This window comes from Oncorhynchus clarkii, chromosome 2 (assembly GCF_045791955.1).
Source record: "Oncorhynchus clarkii lewisi isolate Uvic-CL-2024 chromosome 2, UVic_Ocla_1.0, whole genome shotgun sequence".
In the NCBI taxonomy this organism is placed as follows: Eukaryota; Metazoa; Chordata; class Actinopteri; order Salmoniformes; family Salmonidae; genus Oncorhynchus; species Oncorhynchus clarkii.
Window position 1 is genome coordinate 79,745,001 of NC_092148.1, and position 20,246 is coordinate 79,765,246.

General features: G+C 41.3%; 1 protein-coding gene across 1 annotated transcript in view; it reads left to right on the forward strand.

The window, feature by feature from the left end:
• The window catches only part of LOC139382699 (polypeptide N-acetylgalactosaminyltransferase 18-like), an 83,762-nt gene that overhangs the window by 38,189 nt on the left and 25,327 nt on the right, over positions 1-20,246 (forward strand). The window contains exons 5-10 of the mRNA XM_071126800.1: positions 1,268-1,465; positions 1,879-1,993; positions 7,184-7,369; positions 7,705-7,842; positions 10,806-10,901; positions 18,334-18,498. Of these exons, the coding sequence (XP_070982901.1) occupies positions 1,268-1,465; positions 1,879-1,993; positions 7,184-7,369; positions 7,705-7,842; positions 10,806-10,901; positions 18,334-18,498 (898 nt within the window). The remainder of the gene's footprint in view (positions 1-1,267; positions 1,466-1,878; positions 1,994-7,183; positions 7,370-7,704; positions 7,843-10,805; positions 10,902-18,333; positions 18,499-20,246) is intronic.

Sequence of the window (20,246 nt, forward strand, 5' to 3'; positions counted from 1 at the left end):
TTACTCACTTTTTCTCCCCAATTTCTTGGTATCCAATTGGTAGTTAGTCTTGTCCCATTGCCGAAACTCCCTTACGGACTCGAGAGGCGAAGGTCAAGAGCCGTGCCTCCTCTGAAACACAACACAGCCAAGCCACACTGCTTCTTTACACAATGCCCGCTTAACCCGGAAGCCAGCCGCACCAATGTGTCGGAGGAAACGCTGTACATCTGGCAACTTTGTCAGCGTGCATTGCGCACGGCCTGCAACAAGAGTTTCTAGTGCGCGATGGGACAAGAACATCCCTGCTGCCAAACCCTCCCCTAACCCGGATGATGCTGGGCCAATTGTGTGCCACTCCATGGTTCTCCAGGTCACGGCTGGCTGCGATAGAGCCTGGACTCGAACCAGGATCTTTAGTGGCACAGCTAGCACTGCGATGCAGTGCCTTAGACCACTGTGCCACTCAGGAGGCCCACAGAGAGATCCTTGACGAAATCTTACTACAGATTGCTCAGGTCCTCAGACTGGGGTGAAGGGACAACAATCCTAAGCACACAGCCAAGACAACGCAGGAGTGGCTTCGGGGACAAGTCTCTGAATGTCCTTAAGTGGCCCAGCCAGAGCCCGGACTTGAACCTGATCGCACATCTCTGGAGATACCTGAAAATAGCTATGCAGTAACGCTCCCCATCCAACTTGAAAGAGCTTGAGAGGATCTGCAGAGAATAATGGGAGAAACTCCCCAAATACAGGTGTGCCAAGCTTGTAGCGTCATACCCAAGAAGACTCGAGGCTGTAATCGCTGCCAAAGGTGCTTCAACAAAGTACTGAGTAAAGGGTCTGAATACTTATGTAAATGTGATATTTCCTTTTTTTATATATATATATTTGCTACAATTTATAAACCTGTTTTTGCTTTGTCATTGTAGGGGTATTGTATGTAGATTGGGTATAAATACTTTCCAAATGCACTGTACATGGTAATACGCTTTGTCCAACCTAATTTGTTTCACCCACCAAATCAACACATCTCATATTCTGTGTGTGGCGTGGAATACTGTAACCTATAGCCATAGGACGGGAACTCATAAGGAGCCATTAACAATCAGTGGGCAGGATGAAAGTCCCACATTCCCACTGTTTCCCCCCATCTTTCCTGTGATGTTAGGGAAGTGATGAAAAATGTATGGTGAAAGGTGTTGTCCCTCATATCGGTTTCATTGGAAAAAGACACAATGTATCTCAAAGCTTCAGAACGTCCCACCATGCCTTGTCTTCCCATCAGGGCCGAGCCCATCCTGCTCAGGATCAAGGAAGACAGAACGCGCATCATCTCACCGTCATTTGACAACATCAAGTATGACACGTTTGAGATCGAGGAGTATCCACTGTCTGCTCAGGGCTTCGACTGGGAGCTGTGGTGTCGCTACCTGAATCCGCCCAAAACCTGGTGGACCCAGCACAACACCACCGCCCCTATCAGGTTGCTGTCAGCTAAGACTTAAACACTCAACTGTTGTCTTCTGCTATTTCACTGGCACTGTTTCTGTTGGCATTGAGAAACCCACATGTTGTTTAGTATTTGATTTTGATAACAGAACAATGTAAGAACTATGTATGTGAACCTGTTGCATCAGTTTGATGTAGATCAAAGCTCTTTGTTTCTGGACAGCCGTTACTTAGTAACATGATGCAGAAAATCATGCTTATTCTTTACAGAAAAAAAGGAATAGGCAAACAACCTTGTAGGGTTATTATTGAAAACAAATGTTTATCATGAAATCAAATGTGCTGAGCACTTAGTGTTACAAATAAATGAGCAAGTACTAGGAAGTAGTTCACAGAACTAAAGCGCATAAATGACTGTTTCTCTCTCTTTTGCCATCTTTGTACCAGGAGCCCAGCTCTAATTGGCTGTTTTGTGGTGGACAGGAAGTACTTTGAGAAGATTGGTCTATTGGATGAGGGAATGGAGGTCTATGGTGGAGAGAATGTGGAGCTTGGCATCAGGGTGAGTGGAGTCCAAATTATAATCAGCTCAATAATATGTTTAAATAGAGCCAAATCCTAACTTGAGATCGGTCCCCCATTGACATCGATGAGTAATTTACACAAGTCTGTTACGTACATGCCCAGATTTCAAGTTAGGATTTGACGACTCTTAAACTCATTAGTGTGTGTATAATCCACTGCTGCACTACTGTATGTTGCTGGCAGACACAACCAGTCAGCTCAGCACTCCTCCAGAAGGGCCATGGGAGGAGCTGCAGTATGTCAGGAACCCCCACCTTCCCCCATGGTGTGCTGAAACTCGACCAGCTCAGCGACTTGCACACTTACATATAGCCATAGATCTGAAAGTATATAAAAAATACACTTAGACGAACCCTAATTACTATGGGACATACATGCACACTGCACATAGAATAGAAACGGGCTTGCAAGCTCAAACCTGGCAATTTGATTGGTTCTCATGCGGACACTCGCAATGGCTGCCTGGTAGTGTGATACAACAATTTCCATTGTTATTTGGAATGTTCTATTACTGATGCTGGATTGCCATGGTAATGTAGAATGTTTATTCCAGTGGAGGCTGGTGGGAGGAGATGTAGGAGGACGGGCTCATTGTACTGGCTGGAACGGTATCAAACACATCACATATATGGAAACCCCGTTTGACTCTGTTCCATTCATTCCATTCCAGCCATTACAATGAGCCTGTCCTCCAATAGCTCCTTCCACCACCTTCCACTGATTTGTTTAAATGATGCCAACTGAAGGAATGTAGTTTTTCTAATGTCAGTTGAGTTGACTCAACAAATCACAGCACAGATTGAATGGTACACTTCCTGCTTTTACTTCCTGGCATGGGCACCCTCAAAATGGCTGCCAGTCCACCCATTATTCCATCATTGACTTGAATGGGGAATCCTGTTATATTCATTCTATTTCTATAGTGGGTCCTGTGTTGATATTTGTGCATCCTTTCCCTTGCAGCTTTGTAGTCCTGCAGTATCAGGAGGGAAGGGAACAGCCAACTCTTTTGTAGGAGTAAATCCCGTCCTTCACTCTGAAGACCGGGTGTTATAATAATTGATCAGAGCAGCTGTGTTTCCAGCTGTCACTCCCTAGACTGCATCTTACAGTAGCTTCTCTAAATGGCTAACTTCATCCTTCTGAAGGGAGAAATGTGCTCTCTAGCAACTGTATTGCTTTATGTATTACATTATGGATCTGGCAAGTGGAGGTTGATGTTTATTGGGATGGGTCTGGTCCTGGAGGCAGAACTGAGCGATTTTAGATGGGCCAGTTCTAAATTCTAAATTGTCTGTATTGTAAAAATGTATGTAAACAAAAAATTGCTTTTTGGTCTTTAATTTAAGGCTAGGGTTAGGCATTCGGTTTAGCAGTGTGGTTAGGTTTAAAATCACATTTTATGACTTTGTGGTTGTGCCAGCTAGTGACCATTCTGCAGAGCTGCCTCCAGAATAAGATTCATGACAAAAAACTCTAACCTGCTGGCTAAATGGGAAATTCTTATTGTGTGGAAATACGGAAAAAGTTCCAGGACTGTCCATACACTACATGGTCAAAGGTATGTGGATATCCCTTCAAATTAGTGGATTAGGCTGACCGGCGTATAAAATCGAGCACAGCCATGCAATCTCCAGACAAACATTGGCAGTAGAATGGCCCGTACTGAAGAGCTCAGTGACTTTCAAACTGGCACCGTCATAGGATGCCACCTTTCCAACAAGTCAGTTCATCATATATCTGCCCTGGTCAAATGTAAGTGCTGTTATTGTGACGTGGAAACGTCTAAGAGCAGCAATGTCTCAGCTGCGAAATGGTAGACCGTTATGGTCTATGATAGACGCTCACAGAATGGGACCACCGAGTGCTGAAAATCATCTGTCCTCGGTTGTAACACTCACTACCATTCCAAACTGCCTCTTGAACAGAGCACCTGAGTGGAGTTGAGCCGTTGGAAATCCCACTCATCGGTCATCGCTCCATGTGCTTTCATACTGTGCCGCTAAAAACTGCTCCGTGCTCACATGAAAAACAACTGCCGCTCCAAATAAGCTCCATTCATTCAAATCACAATTTAACCAACACCCATCTATTTTTGTGACTACCTGGACCTACCAATTGTTTTTTAAGTATTGAAACTAAACCATATGGATTTGAATGAAAAGTATTTGAATAAACATGAAAATGTGAATGTAAGAAGCGAACATAATTTCAAATAGGCTACATGACATATAAAACAGCATATAAAAAGTCTAAATAGGTCATGAGCCAGACAGGAAGCCTAATAAGGAACGAAAATGAATTATTTAGGTGATATTATTTAAATTATTTGAAGACTATAGCCTAATTAGAAATGCATTGTGAAGCATTTGTGAGTGCGTCACAATAGGCTAGTAGGGACATAAAGCGCTCAGCATTTTAAACAACATTTAGTTGTATTAAATCTTTATAGTCTGTAAATTGCGCATGTAGGCTGTGACTTACTTAGAATTAAATACACATTAAACAAAGAATTACTTAGTGCCTTTTTTAAATTATTTTTGGAATAAATCAAGCTCATGTGATGGTGCCTGGAGAACAGGCCAGAAGTGGAGAATATCCTCTCCACACTTGCAAAGCCACTGGGGATGATAAACACCCTTTTGGCCACTCTCTTGCCAGTTTAAAAAAAATGCTCTTTGAATGTAGGAATATGCCAGGCCTATATGGCCAAAAATCAATTATGGCCCATTGTATAGATAATTGTACGAAAATGAATGAAACGTTTAAGAGATCAGATTTTTTTGTTTATAATACTTTGCTACAATGACACACTTAGTTAATGACCCACCTCGTTCCTTTCTTTTAGGATTGTTTTTGGGATACGATTATTTTCAGATTCCACAATGATTCTTTAGTTGTGGACAACACACTCCCTCTCTTGCTCTTGGACCTCATCTTTGTAAGTCACCTTGATTTAGCACCTGTGTGTTTAATCAGTTTCTTTATGAAAATATTTAGCTAACTCAGTAGCTAAATCAGGGGGCTATAGCAGCACACAGGTATACTACAAATGCATGATGAGGTAGGCATGCCCTGAGCTTGTGAAGTGAATGCTACTGTAGAGAATTTGGAGCAGGCAAGAAGGCCGACGCTCCAGCCTTTGTGAATCTCGCTCCAGTCAAATTGGACACGCTCCTTGCTCCGCTCCAGATCCGTTATGCTCACATATTCTGCTCTCGAAGTAATGTCAGCACAAGAACTGTTCGTCGGGAGCTTCATGAAATGGGTTTCCATGGCCGAGCAGCCACCCGCAACCTAAGATCACTATGCGCAATGCCAAGTGTCAGCTGGAGTGGTATAAAGCTTGCCACCATTGGACTCTGGAGCAGTAGAAATGCGTTCTCTGGAGTGATGAATCACACTTCACCATCTGGCAGTCCGACAGACTAATCTAGGTTTGAAGCATGTCAGGAGAACTCTACCTGCCCGAATGCGTAGTGCCAACTAAAGTTTGGTGGAGGAGAAATAATTTTCTGGGGCTGTTTTTCATGTTTCGGACTAGGCCCCTTAGTTCCAGTGAAGGGAAATCTTAACACTACAGCATACAATGACTTTCTAGACAATTCTGTGCTTCGAACTTAGTGGCAACAGTTTGGGGAAGGCCCTTTCATGTTCCCCCGTGCACAAAGTGAGGTCCATACAGAATTGGTTTGTTGAGATTGGTGTGGAAGAACTTGACTGGCCTGCACAGAGCCCTGACATCAACCCCATCGAACACCTTTAGGATGAATCGGAACGCCGATTGCGAGCCTAATCGCCCGACATCAGTGGCCGACCTAACTAATGCTATTGTGGCTGAATGAAGGCAAATCCCCGCAGCAATGTTCCAACATCTTGTGGAAAGCCTTCCCAGAAGAGTGGAGGCTGTTTATAGTAGCAAAGGGGGACCAACTCCATATTAATGCCCATGATTACGGAATGAGATGTTCGACGAGCAGGTGTCCACATACTTTTAGCCATGTAGTGTATAACCCTATTGAGACCAGATGTTGGTATAAAGATCCATTGAATATGTGGAGAATCACGATTACCAGGGTGCTGGAGTTTATTTTCAGTACAGTACAGAAAAAGCGTAGCCTGTCTTAACAGGCTATGTGTGCGAGTGCATATGTAATCCCCTCTATCTTTGCAGATAACAGAAACTCAAGTCATGGATAATCAGTGTTGTCAATGTAAATGAGGAATTTTGTTAACGGAATCCGGAATTACACTTCTTTCCACAGGGCATAACATCTCCCGTAGTGAATAGTTCTATTTAGGCCTGCCAAAACAAGGGGAATCATCAGTAATGGGATTTGTCTGTTTTTCTACCAATGCTTCCTCCCTGGTACCCCATAAACACATGTTATGCTTTAATAAAGACTTTATTTATAGGTCTATCTTTATTATGTCTGTTTTCCCACTGTATATTTACTGCTGATTTTTTTCCAATTAGATTACTTTAGAATCTTATCTCAGCAGGCAGTCATTTTCTGATTAAATCGCGGTTAGCTAACTTTTCCTTTGAGTTCCTGACCAAGTTGTGTGTTTAGTTCATGACCATGAACATGTGGGTGAAACAATTCAGCACTCGTAATAACTGATATTTCTAGTGCTGGACACTTCCTTATACCTTTCACACCCATGTACGGCCAGGTGTAATGTTGTCTGGCAGTCCAAAACAGTTGTCTCCAGTCCAAAACAGTAGGCACATGCTCCGTATAATCCCCATGAGAAGGATTTTCCTCTGAGAGAAAGTAAAGGAAGAGCTCTTGGGGCTCTACCCAGCAGGAGAATATTGGAGGATGAAATAAGATTCTTGCACACACCATCTCTCACTCTCTTTGACTTTCTCTCTCTCATACACATTATATGCTAAATAATAGCTCCTAATAACCCTTTACAGTAAGTTATTTTACAAAATATGGTGATTCGTAAAAGATGTTTGGAGACGTGGTAGCTCTACAGTAGTCCAAAAGTTTGTGTGAGATGTGGTAGACAGTCTTTATATGACAGATAATTTACTGACGCTGACTTCCTTACATCTAACCCTGTGTTCACTACTGAGCTCTGTACACTTCCGAGGATATACTCAACTTCCTACCTCTTTTGAAATATGTTATTTGGACTCTGTATGTAACTCCAGGTATGGCAATGTGGGGGCAGTGTGGAGGTTTTGCCCTGTTCTCGGATAGCGCATATCGAGCGTGCTCACAAGCCCTACACTCAAGACCTGACTGCTCATGTGCGGCGGAATGCACTTAGGGTGGCCGAGGTGTGGATGGACGAATACAAGAACCATGTTTACATGGCCTGGAACGTTCCCCTACAGGTAAAGACCACAGCCTCCTTAGAGTGGGTCATTATCCAACCCTCCTGACCATGTGACCTGAGCAGAAAATAATCCAGGCCCTAGTCAATTCAGTCTAAACTTGGATTCCATAAATGTTTTATTTAATGATAGGTTATGACATGTGGGTATCCATCACAGGAGACTGGTGAGGGGAGGCTGGCTCATGATAATGGCTGGAATGGAGTGAATAGAACGGTATCAAACACCTGTTTGATACTGTTCCATTTACTCTGTTCCAGTCCTTACTATGAACCACCCAATTAAGGTGCCACCACCCACCTGTGGTATCCATGTGTTGGTGTGTCTATTTCTAGAACTCAGGGATTGACATAGGGGACCTCTCGGAGAGGAAGGCTTTGAGAAACAGACTGCTGTGTAAATCTTTCAGCTGGTTCTTGGCCAACATCTACTCTGAGATGAGAACCTACAGTGACACAGTTGCCTATGGAGTGGTGAGTATGTTATGATATCTGTACATCTCAGCCTTTGTTTCTTTTCCAAAATAGCACAAGATGGCACAACATATCACCTCGTATGATAATGTCACTCATCATAGAAAGTCATGCTATATTGTGCTGGTAATGTGAGGTAAGAACGTGCATGAGTCGTTTCATGAAAAGAGTGCCTTTTGTGTCCCTTTGATATTTTAAGTAGACATTGTGGACCAATACTGAATTTTAAAGCCTGTTATATTAAGTGCCCTTTTTTAATATAGACCACATGGAGAATTCAATCATTTAAATGTTTTATTTTTATGAAATGGCTTACTAAAGTGCCGAAATTCAGCAACCCTGTGTCACTTCTAGGAAGATTTCAACCCACTTAACCCCAAAATGTCTCCAAGTTTCACCATCATTGTAAAGCCCTAGGTATTTTGTTCCTTTGACAAAGTCATTTCTGGAGAGTATTTATTTCATGTGATTAGTGCTTAATCTACGTCTGACCCTCATTTTAAGGTCAACCCTGTTACTAGAACTGAACTCTCTTTTTAATATGGTGAAACTTCCTTTTTAAATACCTTTTTCGAAAGAAACATTGAACATCGAATAGTCAAATCATATTGTAGAAGGAAGTAAGCTGGTTATACTCTTGGCCATATTCAAGTGTGTTTTGTGCTGGAAAACTGAGCGAGTCAAGCATATAACACGTCAACCCTGTATCCCATAGATAGGCAGGCTAGAAATGTATTAGCAATTGAAAAAATATTTTTCACTTGCATTCAATTGCCACTCCCTGTTCCACAAAACAAGCTTTCATTCCCCCTGTCTCGAGGGGATTTGTAGCTGATTTAAGATGAAATAGTCAACCTTGTTACAGTCTACCCTGTTACTTTATTTGTCACTTAATAGCCACTTACTGTAGTCATTTTTCGTATTTTAAACTCTTGATGGGGAAACGTGTTTTTTTCATGAAGTCGAACATGTCCTTTTCATGACAGAATGTACTTCTACCCCCTCCTTTTTCGAACATTCTGTTAAAAATCGCGCAACTTTTCAGCGTCCTGCTACTCATGCCAGGAATATAGTATATGCATATGATTAGTATGTGTGGATAGAAAACACTCTGAAGTTTCTAAAACTGGTTAAATCACGGCTGTGACTATAACAGATCGTGTGTTTCATTGAAAAACGCAAGAAAAACTGCTCTCTGAAAGCTAAAAATAATTTCCATAAGTCACTTCCATGGGTTGTTAAAAGAGGACAAAATTTAATATCGACCTGCATGCAATTCATACAAATTCCACACGATATCGCCATTGTCGTCATTTTCAATTGAATTTTTTGTTGGAAAATCCATCTATCTGGCTTCCGTTTCTTCCAGTCTCCACCCGGATGTTGTTAATGTGGACATTGGCAGCCATTGATTTGCAAACGAGGAGCTATTGAATATACATCGCCCTGTAATCATTTTGATAGATTATAAACGTTTACTAATACCTAAAGTTGGATTACAAAAGGATTTCGAAGTGTTTTGTGAAAGTTTATCGTCGACTTTTTTAATTTTAAAAAATTACGCAGCGTTTAAAAACGATGTTTTTTTCTGAATGACACAGCTTCCATAGAAAGCTATTTTGGGTATATATGGACCGATTTAAACTAAAAAAAGACCCAATAGTGATGTTTATGGGGCATATAGGAGTGCCAAGAAAGAAGCTCGTCAAAGGTAATGAATGTTTTATATTTTATTTCTGCGTTTTGTGCTGCGTCGGATAAGCAGAGTCTTTGTTTACGTCGCATTCAGGCATTTTCAGGTGGTGCATGCTATCAGATAATAGCTTCTCATGCTTTCGCCGAAAAGCATTTTAAAAATCTGACTTGTTGGCTAGGTTCACAATGAGTGTAGCTTTAATTCAATACCCTGCTTGTGAATTTTGATCAAGGTTTGAGTTTTAACGAGTACATTTAGCATTTAGCGTAGCGCATTTGCATTTCCAGGTGCCTACTTGAGACATATGCGTCTCAAGTAGAGTCAAGAAGTTAAAATGAGGTGAAATCAATTTTTTGGGGGGACAAATTTACACTTCTTAAAATTGGTGGAACGACCCACATACTGTTCATGCTGAAACAGTCTTTTGAAATATCTTAGCAAGAACATTACTGTCATAGGAGTCCATTTCAAGCCACAGCTTGAGGACATACCTCCACTGAAGCAATGAAAGGTTGAAGGTCAGTTGTATTTAAACATGAGTAATAAAACGGTCCAAAAATAACTTGACGAACCCCCTAGTGCTTTGCTTGGTTGTTTGATGAGCACATCACAACTGTGTTAGAAATGTTTGATGTGTGATCATGACACTACTCAGCATGTGTGGGAGTCATGCTGGGAATATGATTATGAAGGCATTGCTATCAAAACAACTTCTTGAAACACATTTGAAGAATACATATTTGACCAATAATAGTTATCTTAAAGCTGAACTGAATAATAGTGCATTGAGAGTGATATTATCATAACAATACCATTTATTACACAATATCATATTAAAAAGTGTGATTATTTATTTTTGTAGATGTCGCTCTAAAATGTGACTCAATTTGTTGTCAAACAGATTCCGCAGGACTAATGGCATCCCATTTATTTAGTTGCAAAACATATTTCTTCCCTTGTTGATGTGAGGATAATGAAAAACAATTGTTTCAACTATTGTGTTCTCAGTATTTAGCCTAAAGTGCTTCCATTTGTCAAACTCTTCGTCACACAGACCAGTTGTGTGCTGTGTCATTCTATCATTAACAGACGAATTAACCGTTGTCGTTGGCCAGACAGAAGAAGGCACAGCTTAAGTGCTTTTACGAAACAGATTGTCTGTTATCGCATGGAGAGCGATAACTTTTGCGTCCTTAATCCGTCTCCATCCCTGCCCCATGGTTATGTGGTTGGAACAGCCTTGATTTTCCTCCTCTGTCTCCTCCAGTTGAAGAATGCTCTGAGGAGCGACCTGTGTCTAGACCAGGGGCCTGACTCGGACAACATCCCCATCCTGTACGTCTGTCATGGGATGACGCCACAGGTGAGTGCCCTCTGACCCCTCCATCTGTAAGGTCACTTCCAATTTTGTCCTGGTCCTAACGTATATGCCACAGCAATTACTGAATTACTAGGTCTTTCCCCCACTTAAAATAAGATCCTTGCTCTAACTATGACTCAGGATATTCATCCTTATTTCCTTGTCTTGTTCAATATAAAAGCTTTTGGAAAAGGTATTAATGTTTCTAAATGCCTAGTGCTTTTATACTACTTGTCCCTTTTTACTACCACTTTGTAATGTGCTGGATTTTACAGCAAAAAATAACAATTTTGTTTGTCCGTCTACATATTCATATTGAATAATTTATAATTGCAACAAGACAGTCTAGTACTGCATCTCTGTTGTCAGAAGTCAATATAATCGATTGGTGCCTGAAATGTTAAACCTTTGGCTTCTCTCTGGGTCATACCCAGCTACTGGATCTCTCCGAACTGCTGCGTGAACACTTTTCTCTCTCACTGTCACAATAAATGTTAATTTTATCCCTGAGACATTTAGCTCATGTAAGAAAATATACTTATTATGCATAACTTTTTATATATTTTTGCTGAAACCCAAGATATGAGATTATCAATTGTTAAGCTGCTGGGTCCAAAATGCAGTTTAGTTCTAGACAGTAACTCAAACTGAGAGAAGATAATGTATTACGTTGGGTATGCAGGCTGAAGCCAAGCCAAATAGCAGCACATGTCCTCTGCATCTGTACTACAATAGAGTTTGTATAGGCCTATACACTCCATCAGAGCATTATCTGGGTATGGAGGGGAATGGTCGTGAATGTCAGGGACCAGGAACTAATTAGATAGTGATGGCCTGTCTATTATTGAGGAGGTAGAAGGGTGTTTCTTGTGGGAACAGATGGGCTGCCATGCCACCAGGAGATTCTCCCCTCTCAGCAGGGATCCTCATTTGTACATCTCCCAGTGTTCCTCATTAGAACTGGTGTTACCTAGGAGACCAGACCCTCTAGACCAGGGGTGTCAAAGTCAAATGGACGGAGGGCCAAATAAAAAAATCAGCTACAAGACGAGGGCCGGACTGTTCGAATGTTCATTGAAAAATTTTTAAATGACGCATATAGTCTAGTGAACCTAATTGAACCTACTGAAAACCTAACAAATATATTACAATATGATCAGATAAATAAAGCAATATTTTCTTATGGCTCTGTCAGTAATCTTTAATTTTCAACAGACACAAAAGACAAATTTCCTTTATATAAATATCCCCATAACATGAACATTAAATGAAAGAAACCGGTATTCAAGGCACCATCAGTAGACTATATTTTCTATTTTAGCAAAAGTGGGCTAAATTTACTTCAAAGAAAAAACAATAATAGCAATTTTCTATCATCCACTCAACTGAAATATTTTTAAAATATAATTGGATTGAAATACAAAAAAATAAAGTGCAAAAATCTATTAATCAAAAACAACACTTTGTTTAAGGAGAAGTAACATGCAGTGAAAACAAATATTAAATTTTAACTTTTAAACTTGAACTGAGTATAAACTCTAAATATGTGATTGCACAGTAATGTTCACTTGTTTGAGGTTGAGGGTGATACTTGGTGGTGTCCCATCTTTTCCACAAGTTCATCAATGTTCGGGGTAAGGCTCTGAGCTGAAGAAATCCTCAGAATTGAGTGGAGGTGTTCAGCAGTAAGTCGACTTCTGTGTGATGTTTTGTTCAGGTTCATCAAAGAAAACAGTTGTTCACACAGGTATGTGCTGCCAAACATAGACAACGTTTGAGCAGCCTGGATGCGCAGCTGGGGCATTGTGCCGGGGAGGAAACGGGCGAACTCCGCAGCACCCACTGCCGCATATTTTGCCCTCAGTGCATCATTGCATTGGAGGTCAATCAACTCCATTTGGAGGTTTGGTGGTGAGCTTTCCACGTCAACAGCAAATGGGTTACCGAGCAGTTCCAACCTGCTTTTTTGTGCTTCAAAGTCAGCAAATCGGCGTCGAAAGTCAGCGGCAAGCATACCTATTTTATCAGCCAACTGTGTGCTCGGGAACGCACTGGTAGAGAGCTTCTCTTTCATGGTCTGGCAGCTGGGAAAGTGGCTCAAATTTTCTTTCCGCATCTGCGTCTCCCACAGAGTCAGTTTGGTTTTAAATGCCTTCACTGTACTGTACATATCAGAGATGACACGATCCCGACCCTGCAGCTGCAAGTTTATTGCATTCAGATGACTCGTAATGTCACACAGAAAAGCCATTTCACACAGAAACATTTCGTCTCGGAGTTGTGTTGTGTCTTTCCCTTTGCTGTCCAAGAACAGACAAATCTCCTCACGAAGCTCGAAACATCTTTGAAGCACCTTTCCCTGGCTTAGCCATCGCACCTCTGTGTGATAAGGCAAATCACCATGCTCCGTTTCTAACTCCGTCAGAAATGCCTTGAACTGGCGGTGATTCAAACCTTTGGCTCTGATAAAGTTAACTGTGCGCGTGATGATGCTCATTACATGCTCCATTTTCAAGGCTTTACCGCACAACGCTTCCTGGTGTATGATACAATGATAAGCTGTCAGCTCACCTGTCGCGTTTTCCTCTTGCATCTTTTCCCGTATCTTCGCCACCAGTCCGCTCCTGTGTCCACACATCGCAGGTGCTCCGTCGGTTGTCAAACCCACGAGTTTTTCCCAAGGCAGCTCCATCTCATTTACACATCTTGACACCTCTTCATACAAATCATGCCCCGTAGTTGTGCCATGCATAGGACGTAAAGCCAAAAACTCCTCTGTCACGCTTAGGTTGGAGTCCACTCCGCGGATGAAAATTGACAACTGGGCAATGTCAGAAATGTCGGTGCTCTCATCCACAGCCAAGGAATATGCAATAAAATCTTTTCCCTTTTTCACAAGCTGCTCTTTTAGATTGATGGACAACTGGTCTACTCTCTCGGCAATGGTGTTTCTGCTCAGACTCACATTTAAAAAGAGTTGCCTTTTTTCTGGGCAAACTTCGTCACAAACTTTAATCATGCAGTTTTTGATGAAATCCCCCTCCGTAAATGGCCGGGCTGATTTAGCGATCTCTTCTGCCAAAATAAAACTGGCCTTGACAGTTGCGTCCGCGTGTGTGTCCGCGTGTTTCGTTTCATAATGTCGTCTCAGATTATACTCTTTCAGTACCGCCACACTTTCTCCACACAGAAGACACACAGGTTTTCCAGCTACCTTCGTGAACATATACTCCGACTCCCACCTTGTTTGAAACCCCCGGTTCTCAGTATCCACCTTCCGTTTTGCCATTTTTGATGGGTATCTGAAAGTTAATTTTACTGTGATGCTGACGACTGCTGTGCCAATAAATATTGAAATGAAGCAGCCTACTGCTCGGTGCGTCACCTTTGCATTGTGGGAAATGTAGTATTGGTGCGTGTAAAAGATCTGCGGGCTGCCGGCTTGCTGCGGGCCGGTTCTAATAATAAATCAAGATCATCCCAGGGGCCGTAAAAAACCTTCTTGCGGGCCGGATGTGGCCCGCGGGCCTTGACTCTGACATATGTGCTCTAGACTGTATGGAGATGAAGCTCCAATTGGCACTGAACGTGTGTTTGTGTGTGTGTGGAGCAGTGGCGTAAAGTATTGACAGTACTTGTTACATTAGAATGCTCAGCAGGACAGGAAAATGGTCCAATTCACGTACTTATCAAGATAACACATGGTCATCCCTACTGCCTCTGATCTGGTGGACTCACTACACAAATGCATCATTTGTAAATTATGTCTGAGTGTTGGAGTCTGCCCCTGGCTATCTGTACATTTTAAAAACAAGAAAATTGACTCACTTTTACTTAAGTATCTATACTTTAACTAAAGTATGGCAATTGGGTACTTTTTCCATCACTGGTGAGGACACTTTAGGGATCCATATTGCTTATCAAAGGATCTTATCAAAGAGCACTCTACAGGTTACTGCAGAGAGCGGAAGGGATACCTTAGTACAGGAAACAAGTGTATTAAATTGGTTATTCTATCTTTACTGGTTTGCTCTATACTGTAGTACCAAACGTGGTTGTTTTCAGTCGTCTCAGTCATACCTGTTGAAAGTTACTTTACATTACTGTTGCTAATTACATTTACATGATATCGTCGCTGTCTCATGAACATCTCTTATCACCTTAATAAACTTTTCAGGAAATATATAAAAACATATTTTCCCATTAATGATCATACAATTATAATTATGAAATGTACAGAGTACATTGAGGGGAGTTAGTGGTTTTAATAAATGTAAAATAAATATTGAGTTACAAGTTTTTCATCAGACAGCAACGATATGGTATCTATTATTTGTGTGAAATTTGTGTTTATAATGAAGTATGTAGGAGTTGGTTCTGATTATAGTAGAGACCGCATCTCTTCCTTGCCTAGCAAATGAACAGAAAGCGACTGCGTCAGCAGGCGAAAGATAGAGGGTTTCAATTTGCTATGAAGCCCTTGCAGAGTTCATTGAAGAGGAATTAATAAATGTTGGCTGTGTTATGTACAAATCCTCATCGGGATGAAGGCTCTTCTCGCAATGAGTACATCGGTGGTTCAGACACACTCTCGTCGGTGGTTCAGACACACTCACACTCTCTGTTCCACACGGCTCAGTTTAAAAACGTAGAAATAATTTTTGATTAATCTTTAAAGGGATACTTCAGGATTTAGCATTAGCACAATGACTGGAAGTCTATGGGTGTAGCATGCTAGGATATACCCGTAGACTTCCAGTCTTTGCGCTAAAGCTAGTTAGCATTGGCTCACAACTACCTCTAACTCCCTTCATACTGGACACAGATACATGAAAACGCTATTCACAGGTTAATTTGACTCTGGGGAAGTAGATTTGTATTTGTATTTTTTAGTGATCCCCATTTAGCAGTTGCAAAGGCAGCAGATACGCTTCCTGGGGTCCAATCACATTAAAGTACTTACATTACATACGGAACAAAAGATAAAACAGTACATCATAACATTATTACACCTCTACATATCTACAATACAAAATGTATAATACCACCATTCAACAATATTACAATATACGTGTGTGTGTGCTAGCTCTTGTGTGCGTATGCATGTGTCTGTACCTTTGTGTGTGTCTCACAGTCCCCGCTGTTCCATATGGTGTATTTTTACCAGATTTTTTTTGTGTGTACGATTTTACTGCTTGCATCAGTTACCTGATGTGGAATAGAGTTCTATGTAGTTAAGGCTCTATGTAGTACTGTGCTCCTCCCATAGTCTGTTCTGAACTTGGGGATTGTTAAGAGACCTTTGGTGGCATGTCTTGTGGGGTATGCATGGGTGTCCACGCTGTGTGCTAGTCATTTAAACAGACAGCTCAGTGTATTCAGCTTGTCAACACTTCTTACAAAAACAAGTAGGGATGAAGTCACTCTCTTCCACTTTGAGCCATGAGAGATTGAAAGACTGTACCTAAAATTGTGTGTAAACGATCATACGAGGTTTTGCAATGATTCCTATGTCGAATGTGTAAAAAAATTTGGTTGGTCAGATGTGTGTAATGAGGAACATCCTCATGCTGCACTTGAAGCATTTATGAAACCGCTTATTCTGTTGACTGATAGGCATACACGGATCAAAAAAGTGACTGTTAGAACTGCCAAATCCCCATGGATAGATGATGAATTGAAAAACTGTATGGCTGAGAGGATGAGGCAAAGGGAATAGCAAATAGGTCTGACAACACAGCAGACTAGCAAACATACAGTCAATTAAATAAATCACATAACTAAACTAAATGAAGAAACTATACTATGGGACAAAGAACTTTATATAAAGAATGATAGTAAAAAAGCTCAAGAGTACTTTAAATGAAATTCTAGGCCTATCATGCAAATTCAGTTGTGTGCTGTACAGCAGGGCAGCCGGCTAAGGCCATTGTTTTCTGTTTTTACTAATGACCTTCCATCGACCTTGAATAAAGCCTGTGTGTCAATGTACGCTGATGACTCAGTGTACATAGACATAGAGATCCAGTCAGTTTTAGAAAGGGTAGCTAGTAATGGGCTGAAAAATATCTCAAAAACAAAAAGCATAATTTTTTTTGACAAATCAATCGCTTAACGCTAAGCCTAATTTAGATCTATAATTGAATAATGTGGTGATTGAGCAAGGTGAGGAGACTAAACTGCTGGGTGTAACCCTAGAAAGCAAGCTGTCATGGTCAAAACATATACACTTAATGGTTGCTAAAATGGGAAAAGGTATTTTCGTGATAGGGCGTTGCTCTGCCTTCTTGACATCTCATTCGACCAGACAGGTCCTACAGACCCTAGTTTTGTTGCACCTGGACTGCTGTTCAGCTGTGTGGTCATGTGCGAGAAAGAGGGACATAGGTAAATTGAAGTTGGTCCAGAACAAAGCAGCACATATCACACATGTATGTACATGGTGGGCAAGTGTCAGTAACATGCATGTCAATCTATCCTGGCTCAAAGTTGAGGAGAGTTGAGTTGAGTCTTCGTGTGAGGTATTGATGTGTTGAGGGTACCGAACTGTCTGTTCAAGCATTTGGCACACAGTTTAAACAGTCTTTGGTACAACACAAAACATGCAACCAGAGGTCTCTTCACAGTCCCCAGGTCCAGAACAGAAGCTGGGAAATGCACAGTATTAAATTGAGCCATGACTACATGTTAGATATTGCTGCACTGTCAGAACTAGAAGCACAAGCATTTCGCTACACTCGCAATAACATCTGCTAACCATGTGCATGTGATCACTACAATTTGTTTTGATTTGACTATATGGAACTCTCTGCCACCCCAGGTAATTCAAGCTAGCAATAAAATGTGGACCCCAGGAAGAGTAGCTGCAGCAGAGGCTATTGGGGATCCTAATAAATACCAAAGTGGAACAACTATTTGTATGGGGAAAATGTCCATTTAATGCATGTATTTTTGTTCTTATATTTGCTGTTTTGACCATGTTTTTAAGGTGTGTAAACACAGCTGTGTCTTTATTGCAGTACACACAATTAGGACCTATCAAAGGACCTGGCAGGTAATGAAGGACAGAGTCCTCTCTTCACAGGGATTGAGACTAATGAGATTCTGTCACCAGCTCTGAATGGAGAGGCAACACCATTAAGAGTTCAGTTGGAATGGAATGTCAATCTATAGATCATGTTTAATAACCACTATTATCACTGTGTCCCCCGTCTGCTGAACTCTTTCAGGGTACAGGATCACAGCTTAAAGGCTCAATATTGCTTTACGTTGGGATAATTGATTTTCTAAATGTCTTGTTTGCGAAAGACAAACATCATTCCACCCAACTATCTCCCTGATGCTTGCATTCAGTCCCTCCAGTCAGATGCATAGCATTTCTGTTCCTTGTTACTAATCGTTCTTTTTGCTTGACACTCATCTGGTACTTCTCTAGAACGTGTACTACACGAACACGCAGCAGCTACACCTGGGGGTCCTGAGCCCCACCATCGACGACGACGACAACAAGTGCCTGGTGGATGTGAACAGTCGGCCGCGGCTCCTGGAGTGCAGCTACGCCACAGCCAAGCGCATGAAACTCGCCTGGCAGTTTACTCAGGTAAAGGCTACTCCTGTCTTCTCTCATGAGAATGTAGATTCACTGTACAGTAGTTCAGATGGTGATTGAGTTAGTCACAAACAAAGTTACAAATGTGGTAGATGAACCAGGCTAATAAGGCACTGCACTAGGCTGTTGAGCATTTGAAGGAGAGGAGCAGTTGTGAAGAGTGGCTCTGTTAGTGGGTTGAGAGTGTGGTTCACCAGCCCGCACTCAAGTGGCCTTGTTTCACATTACGGAGTGTCACAAAAAAAGCATTTGCACCATATGAAAAGCCAAAGTGGAACATTGGACCCTGTCTCATTAAACACAATAGATCCTCTCCGTGGAGAACAATGAACATCGCCTAATGACTTTGCATCTTCTCCACTGCAGACGATGGCATTAAATCTCACCCTAATGTCACCCTGCTGTCAAAAAATCACATGCGAAATGTACTTCTTTGTCCTTTTTATATTTTTGAGAGCATCACCATTAGGTGTTCCTCAAGGTTCAAATAAGGGCTCCTTCATTTTTAATAGTTGAAAGGAAAGTTTAGTCAAAGACTAGATTCACCCTATCATTCCATGAAATACCTATGTCACCGTAGTGGACTACCATTCTAAAGTAATTAGTCGGTGGCTGTTTGATCATAAGCTGTGGGGCTGCCTCTTGGAAGGGCACAAGGACGCCAGCAAAAACTTTAGCTGTGTTTGAAACCAGAGATCCTTTCTGCCTCCATGTGAAGAGAGGAGGTGAAGAGAGAGAGAAAGGGGTGGTCTCTGAAGCGGCCAATCAGGGGCTTTGAATTATTGATAAGTGATATATTGAACTGTGTTTGACCCTGAGGGAAGAGTTTAAGAGGGACAATGCAGTATAAATCTGAGATCCCACATCGATTTTTATATTTTATAAGCTTCTTATTTTATTTGCCCCTTCACAGACATTGCTTCTTATATTTGCCCCTTCACAGACATCGCTTGAAATCCCCAATAAAAAGTGAATTACAGAAATGTTAAACACAATCACCTCTCGCAAATACTCATCACAGCGTATAACCAAGCCATGAAAAGCACTTGCTGTAAACACATGCTTAATTCAGGAGAGAGGGTGGAGTGAATATTACCGGGGAGGTGGGACAGGCAGCAGGGAATATGTGAGCTGTTTTGTTAGGGTAGAGCTAAACCAGGTCTCACATGCTAAATCAAACAAATCAAATTGTATTGGTCGCTTATGTTATTGCGGGTGTTGTGAAATGCTTGTGTTCCTAGCTCCAACAGTGCAGTAATACACATCTATAAAAACATCTAAAAGTAAAAGAATGGAATTAAGATATATAGAAACATTAGGACGAGCAATGTCGGGGTGTGTATGTATGTATGTATGTATGTATGTATGTATGTATGTATGTATGTATGTATGTATACATTTATATATGTGTGTGTATACATACATACATACATACATACATACATACATACATACATACATACATACATACATACATATAGTTGAAGTCGGAAGTTTACATACACTTAGGTTGGAGTCATTAAAACTCGTTTTCAACCACTCCACAAATTTCTTGTTAACAACTATAGTTTTGGCAAGTCGGTTAGGACATCTACTTTGTGCAAGACACAAGTAATTTTTCCAACAATTGTTAACAGACTGATTATTTAACTTATAATTCACTGTATCACAATTCCAGTGGGTCAGAAGTTTACATACACTAAGTTGACTGTGCCTTTAACCTTTCTGGCGCAGGTCTT